General features: G+C 34.3%; 1 protein-coding gene across 3 annotated transcripts; it reads right to left on the reverse strand.

The window, feature by feature from the left end:
• Positions 1 to 247: 247 nt before the first annotated feature.
• LOC126715296 (sodium/pyruvate cotransporter BASS2, chloroplastic) lies at positions 248 to 6,409 on the reverse strand. 3 transcript variants are annotated; one of them, XM_050415836.1, is made up of 13 exons: positions 5,989 to 6,409; positions 5,635 to 5,756; positions 5,160 to 5,283; positions 4,963 to 5,004; positions 4,765 to 4,878; positions 4,622 to 4,684; positions 4,146 to 4,273; positions 3,004 to 3,085; positions 2,473 to 2,524; positions 2,244 to 2,341; positions 1,960 to 2,118; positions 623 to 712; positions 248 to 489 (listed from the first exon to the last, which is right to left on the reverse strand). In XM_050415836.1, exons 1-13 carry the CDS (start codon positions 6,046 to 6,048, stop codon positions 412 to 414), a joined length of 1,212 nt encoding a protein of 403 aa, XP_050271793.1. In that variant the 5' UTR covers positions 6,049 to 6,409; the 3' UTR covers positions 248 to 411. The 3 variants fall into 3 exon arrangements, with proteins under 3 accessions (XP_050271793.1, XP_050271792.1, XP_050271795.1); XM_050415835.1 differs by having other exon boundaries at positions 5,635 to 5,749; positions 5,989 to 6,405; XM_050415838.1 differs by lacking the exons at positions 5,160 to 5,283; positions 5,989 to 6,409.
• Between the last annotated feature and the right edge of the window lie 662 nt (positions 6,410 to 7,071).

The raw sequence follows: 7,071 nt of genomic DNA on the forward strand, positions 1-7,071 counted from the left end.
ATCTCCATGCCATTAAAAATTACTTTTATTTGTGAGCTCAAGAATTGCTTTCTGTTCAGTCTCTTTCGTTATCCTATTCAGATTTGCAATTTCCAAATAAAAATGATGGAACCATACAGGAAGCTGGAAATATATTTGTGTTACTCGGAGGAATAAAATTTTCTATTCTTTTTTGTAATGAAACAAAAAATGTCCAGTTCCTGAATTTCAGTGTAAATGCTTTAAGACCCAGAAACAACTACCGGGAAAAAAAAAAATTCGAAGTCCCCTGAAATTGCCAAATGAGGTTGTCACAATGTATGCTCAATAAGAACCCTATATTAAGAAGACCAGAAAAAATATCCCTTCAAAGTAGCAAAATTTAGAAAAAGCCAATACCCATAAAAAAAAGAAAAAAGGGCCTGAGACTTCTCATTCCTTGAAGTCATCCTTGTCATCAACAGGTATTGGACTGTTCCTCCAAAAGACTGCAAGACCACTGCCACCAAGCTGTAAAGGAGAATGTTTGAATCAATAAGATTGTCAGCAGTAAATTCATAAAAAGGAATACTAATCCAAGGGTCTGCAGAGAATGAAAATACTCAAAATAGTAAGTTTGAGCAAGTGGAAGAAAGACACTTACCGCCATGCAAACAACACTAACAGCAGAAGGGACAGCAACAAGGGGGTTTGTAAAATGCTTCTGGGCAAGCAAAAACCCAAGTGCAGAGCTCTGCAGATACGAATGAAAGAATATATAGCATTATAATGCACATGTATTATGTAGTACTTACTAGTTATGCAACATATGAGTCATAAGCTGGTGATATGATTTGTTGGCATTGTGAGAGTTTTATTCTACTCAATTAGTTATAGGAATTTCACTTGTAAAACTACTATCTTTAGGCACCTTAAGAACATTCTTTAGCAACTTCCAAGCAAAGTAATGTTTAGTCAATCATTTGAAGATTTTAGTGCCTCCTACTCTCTCTCTCTCTCTCTCTCTCCACACAAACACACATGATGGGAAGCAGGAAACCCATGAAAAAAATTAAGGAAAAAAAAAAAAAAAAACTCCATGCAGACAACACTAGATGAGCATAACCTAAGGCACCGTTTGAATTGATTCTAGATGGCTGCATATAGCATTAAGCATCATTATGGATGCAGCGATTTACACATAAAATGGGGCACTTAGGCTCTTCAATACGTCTATTCTTATTCTTTATTGGTCTGAGATTATTTGATGTTGAGCAATTTATCAAGTTCATGAAAGAAACAAAGTGACTGAAGAAGAACTTGCAGATAAAGAAGAACCTGGAAACTGTGAAATAATGAAGAAGGAAATAAAAGGACAGTAGCTTAGACTTAGTCTTAGTTATTTGTTGATAGAACGACTTGTAGTATACCTTTATGTATATTCTGTTTTAGTAATCATACATGCCACGCGTGTTAGAAGTAGTTAGTTTGTTTCTGTTTTTCTGTTTGTAGTTTTGGTGGGTATTTCTGTTATATGGTTGTATATATATGATGTACTCTGTAACTTAATCAATGAAATCATTTTTCCCAATTCTTTTTTTCTGATACAATTAATTTAAGCAATTCACCAATTTAGCCTGCATAGGCACATGAAGAACCTTCACATTTGGCACATGCATATCTCTAGTTTAAGAATCATTTTAGCAGCAAGGCAAAGATTCCTGTTAGAAGTATGTGGTTAAATTTACCATATCCCAATAGTTTAAGCTTTTGGGACAATCAGTAATTTAACAATTCTCGCCCACCAAAACATGGCAAAGCATCAAAATTAGTTAAATAATTCCTTTTCCTTTTTCTTTTTTTCTGTTTTTCTAGACTCTAATTTCTGATATAATTTTTTTTTTGGGGGGGGGGGACAAAATATGACTGCTGAAAATTTTCATATAGACTATCATTGTATTAATGGTGAAGATCAAAAAGACTCATGGAGAAGATATTGACCTGCATCCCGCATTCTATAGATATAGTACGAGAAGTGGATTCACCAAATGATATTTTTGAAATCCAATAACCAAGAGCAAATGCAGCAATATGGAGGATAGCCACTGGCAGTACTAGTTGTGCTCCTTGAGTTTTCAAGACATCTGAAACTAGCCCGATCTTAAAAGTCATAAGATATCAAAGTGAGTTCCCTCCATGTGAGGTAATCATCAACAGAATACTGAAATGTAATGCAAAAGCTGTAAAAAATGATAAATCATTTCCTGATTATTTGGAGAACTTACAGGGCTGGCACAAAGAAGGGTGGTGAGAATAACTCCAATTAAAGGTGTCACTGTCACTATTTTAGAAGTGAATTTGGGGAAGTATTCATTTGCCAACACTGCCACAGAGAGTAGAAACTAAATTATATATGTGCAGATTTATTAACCTCTATAATCTGTATTAGAAAATTTGCAAATTTTGTATGCAACTAATTTCAATGAATAAAAATTTTATACACCTTTTAGTTACCTCCAATTATTGTTGGCACTAAAACAACCTGAAAAGTACTGATTGCCAGACCCTGCAAAGATTGAGGAACACCAAAACCCAAGATAAATTTCTATATGTGGGTAATTACAAGAAATTCTTAGACCCGTTAGTAAGCAGTAAATAGAGACTACATATCTTTAAATGGCTTCCGCCCTATATACTTCACAAATTAATGATCAGCTGAGGATGACGGTGAACCTTGTTTCATTTACATATATTTTCAAAATTTATAATGAATATGACTGATAATCTTTAAGAAGGACAGGTCCATCAAACAGCTATTTGGAAGGACATTGCATACAGTTTGGTAGGATCTTATAGCAAAGCAAACAAATATGAAAGAGGGCCATAAGAATTGGAAACCACAAGGTGGTTCTGCATCAGCCTCATACAGTAATAGCAGCAGTTTGCAATCCGGAGAGATATCCATGTGACCAAGAAAATAAAGGATATATCACACAGATTCAAGGAAAATTTATTAAGGTAATTATCAATTACATCTGAACTTACCGCGGCATCAACTGGAACTAGCTGACCAGCAAGAAGCTTAGTGAGGAGTGGTGTCATAATAATAGCTCCAATATTTGAACACCTACACAAAGTCGAAAATGATTATGAACTTAAAGTACTCTCATACACTATAAATAACATCGATATGAATTAGGAGACTATGTTCCTTGGTGCTAGAAATTATTTCACTATGGTGGAAGCCAAAATTACTTTTTTCTTTATGACAATATAACTTCAACCCATTCACCTATGTAACTGTTGCTTGTTTAATGTTATACTGCTAAAGTAACAACCATATAAATTGAGCACTAAAGAAGTATATTGGAGATTTCCACCATGAATATCCTTCACCATGTGTTTTAACCTTCACATTCAAAAGCGTGCTCAATATAATTTATTTTTTCCCTGTCACAAATGTGTATGATGAAGTCATCGTGCTAGGAACAAAAGTTATTTAATAATGTGTTTTTCATTATTAGTAAAGGGACATGCCATTATTTTTCCTATTCCCAAAAGCACTGTCTGATATAAATTAAAACGCTGTGTCTAAATTTGATCTGCCATGTATATCCATACAATCAAGCTCTAGCCAGTTTCATCTGTACCAATTTGTCTCTTGTGCTCAGAAAATTATATTATAGGATTTATAACAAATTACTCAATAAATTACAAATTTTAGTTACAAGTATGTCTTTTAAGGAAGACAAATAACTCAGAATTTTTACTGAAGTTCAAGATGTCCAAACTCTGCCAAAGAAAAACAAGAAACTATACCGAATTTTTTAAAAACTTGTTGGGCTGACACATCCACTTGGATCACTTGTATCAATGCTCATCAACAAAACAGTTCAGTAAAAATGGCGCTGAGACCTTTAATAGTTTAATATATCAGAAGACAAATTTATAGCATACTTCTAGGAAAAAGAGTTTAAATTAATAAATAAGCAAAGAACCATACTCAGTCCCAGTATCTTGAGTTTTTCCAACTCAGCGACACCAAGTAGTATAGATATATTTAAATGTTCAGTACTATAGCCAATGTTGTGAATGAGTACAACAAAATATAAGCAAAAAAACCCATGAGCAGCAAAAACTTGCCAGTCTGCTCAGGCTGAGAAAGCATTTGATCAAGTTGAGCTTACGTTGTCATGAGAACTGAAAGTGCCACATTTCCCTTAGATATGTATGTTGCAACATTTGATGCCTGACCTCCTGGGCAGCATGAGACCAAAATAAGACCGGTTGCAAGAGGTGCAGAAAGTTTTAGAGTCTGAAAATCATAGAGATAAATGTTAATTACCAAGGTTATTTTCATACATATAACACTAGGAGGAGTTGTTTTTCCAGATTACACAATCCAAAATATGTTACAGTTTCTACCTGAAAGATAATTTAGGTGATCCAACATCCTTCACCTCTGTCCCACATGCCCCCTCCTGGAAGGGGCCCCCTTTTCTCTCTAAGATATTTTCTTTTTCTCAGGATAAAAGGGACTCAATTTGATAAACGCAATGTTTTTGTGTCTAGTTATTATGATTTTAAGGAACTGAAGGACAAATTTCAAAAACATACAGAACTGAACGAGCAGCTAAAAATCAAATACTATAAATTTTAGTACCAATGCAATGACAAAACCCAACATGGGCTTAATCAGGTATTGTGCGAGAAATCCTACACCCACCTGCAACATTAAAACAATAATCTTACACAGGTGAAACAAAAAAGAGATCAAATTGACAAAGTAAACAAATTAATTCTTACAGTCCATGGATTCCGCATACAACGTCTGAAATCCTCGAATGTTAATGTCAATCCCATTGAAAGCATGAGGAAACCTAGGCCAAGTGTAAAAAGGTCTGTCTGCAACCATGTTACCTGTAGGAAGAACCCAAATTCAGCTAATCAACCAACACTTGATTTCTCATCCACCAAAGCAGCAGAAAAAGGGTATGATATTACAGCAGCCGGCTTGTAGATGCCAATAATGGTGCCCAATATGACCTGTTCAGGTAAGTAGATTTGGATTTAAAAGTAGTCCTTAGGAAATAAACCTTTAAAATGCACATAAAATATGAAAAGTATGATACTCAAAAAAATTGATAAACAAAAGTACGCCATCACTACAGGAAGTTGTGCTTAAGAAATGTGACACATACCCACACAGGAAAAAGAGTTGTCAAAGTTTCAATTACTCTCTCATATGGACTCATTCCGCTAGGGGTGCCACTAGGAAAATCCCCAGATACATTTGTTGCAGCCTTGCATAAAACTTGGGAGTTCCTAATTGTAGGATTTAACAAATTATTATCACAAAATATTAAGAATGCACAGATGCAACAACAAAGCCAGAGAGTACAAAAGATGCTCTCCCAGGATTAGATATTTTAATTTCATTTGATTGGCATACATCAAGAATACAACTTATCCCTATCTTACTTTTAGTGAAGAAAGATAAGATTTTGATTCCCAAATCGATTAACTAGGTTCTTCCACTTCAGCATGCGATATTAATCATACATTTGTAATTGCTACATTAAACATGTATATGCTCATTTCCTTGATGCAAGCATCAATTTGATTGAACCCACCAACACACACACACACAAACACGCTCATGGTTTTAATGGATACCTTGAAGTCTGAACGATCAAAGAAGGGGGTGTAAGAGCAACTATTGGACTCCATGGCCTGTTCCGAATTGTGCAACATCTTCCATTCTTAGCTACAGGAAACCAATCTCTTACATCTAAAATCTCAAATCATTAAAACAACAAAAACAAGAATTTTAGTTGGTACTCAGAGCAACTAAGTGCCACAACTAACAACAAACGGAAAAGCTCAAAAGAAGGCAATTTTCACTCCCCAAAATGCCAAATTTTCCAAACAACAAATCAAAAAAAATGGAAACCCATGTGCCACCCAAGCAAATAAGCAATAGTACAATGAAGCAAACAGTAGTAAACAAGCAAAAAAAATAATACATACCCAGATAAGTTTGAAGCTTCCTAGCAGGAAAAGAAGAGCTTGGTCTATACACAGCGTCATATGTCCCTAACTTACAGTCCTTGAGAACAATTCTAGACAACGATGCCATTGAAGTAAGATTGCAAGTACCAAAAGAAAGGGATCAGATTAGATACTTACTGGCTTTTAAAGTGGGAAGTGATAGGTGAAGTGAAGGAGTTTTCACATGGGACATGGAGGTTTGGTCCAAAATTTGAAAGTGGATAATAAACGTGGCAGTCGTGGAAACCTATCAACCGAAAACACACAAACCAATATTTTTGGGCCATCCGAATGATTTTGCAAGTAAAACCAATTGCCTTTTTTCGTTTGTTCATAGTCATGATGGACCCAAGTTGTCTTTTGTGCTGACTTTGAGTTTTATCAACCCTATCTATCATGGGTGTATACTTCCTTCCTCTCATAAGTTGATGGGTCCTGTTAGCTAAGAGAGAAGAGAAATATACACTTGTAACAGAGTGTATTTTCTCCTATAAATAGATATCTCACGTCTTCTGAGTCATGACTTGTAACTTTCTAAACATAAAATGATATTTCTGTAACGTGCTTAAGAAGTTTGTCAGAGTAAAGGACATTAATCTATGACTAATGTTCAAATAGTTTTCGAATTACTGTGAATGATATTAAATGGTTGTTACTTGTTACACACCTAACAATGACTTGTTCTCAACCAAAAAAAAAAAAAAACCTCATTTGGTGAGAGATTATGATTAGTCTAATATGCTTTAGACATTACTTGATTCTAAAAAAAAATAATAATAATAAGGTTCAGACATTATTTTTATTAGGAGAAATTACACTTTATGTTTTTAAATTATGAGAATGTACACTTACTTTTATAAACTATTATTAATGAAGTGAGGTATAAAATGTTACATGGGTAATAATTTAGGTGATACATGTGCATTTTCATAGTTTAGGGTTTAGGTGTGCATTTTCATAATTTAGAGGATAAATATAAAAGAAGTATAGTTAAGGGGGAAAAGTGTAATTTTTATTTTTTATTATTATATACCAATTATAATCTTTCGCTTTAAGGGTCCG

The sequence above is a fragment of the Quercus robur genome, chromosome 2 (assembly GCF_932294415.1).
Source record: "Quercus robur chromosome 2, dhQueRobu3.1, whole genome shotgun sequence".
Lineage (NCBI taxonomy): Eukaryota > Viridiplantae > Streptophyta > Magnoliopsida > Fagales > Fagaceae > Quercus > Quercus robur.

Coding starts and splice junctions, on each gene's coding strand:
- LOC126715296 (XM_050415835.1), bottom strand. CDS start 6,097: ATGGCATCGTTGTCTAGAATTGTTCTCAAGGACTGTAAGTTAGGGACA. Junction 4,879..4,962: donor GCATCTACAAGCCGGCTGCT/GTAATATCATAC, acceptor TTCTTCCTACAG/GTAACATGGTTGCAGACAGA. Junction 490..622: donor TTAGTGTTGTTTGCATGGCG/GTAAGTGTCTTT, acceptor TCTCCTTTACAG/CTTGGTGGCAGTGGTCTTGC.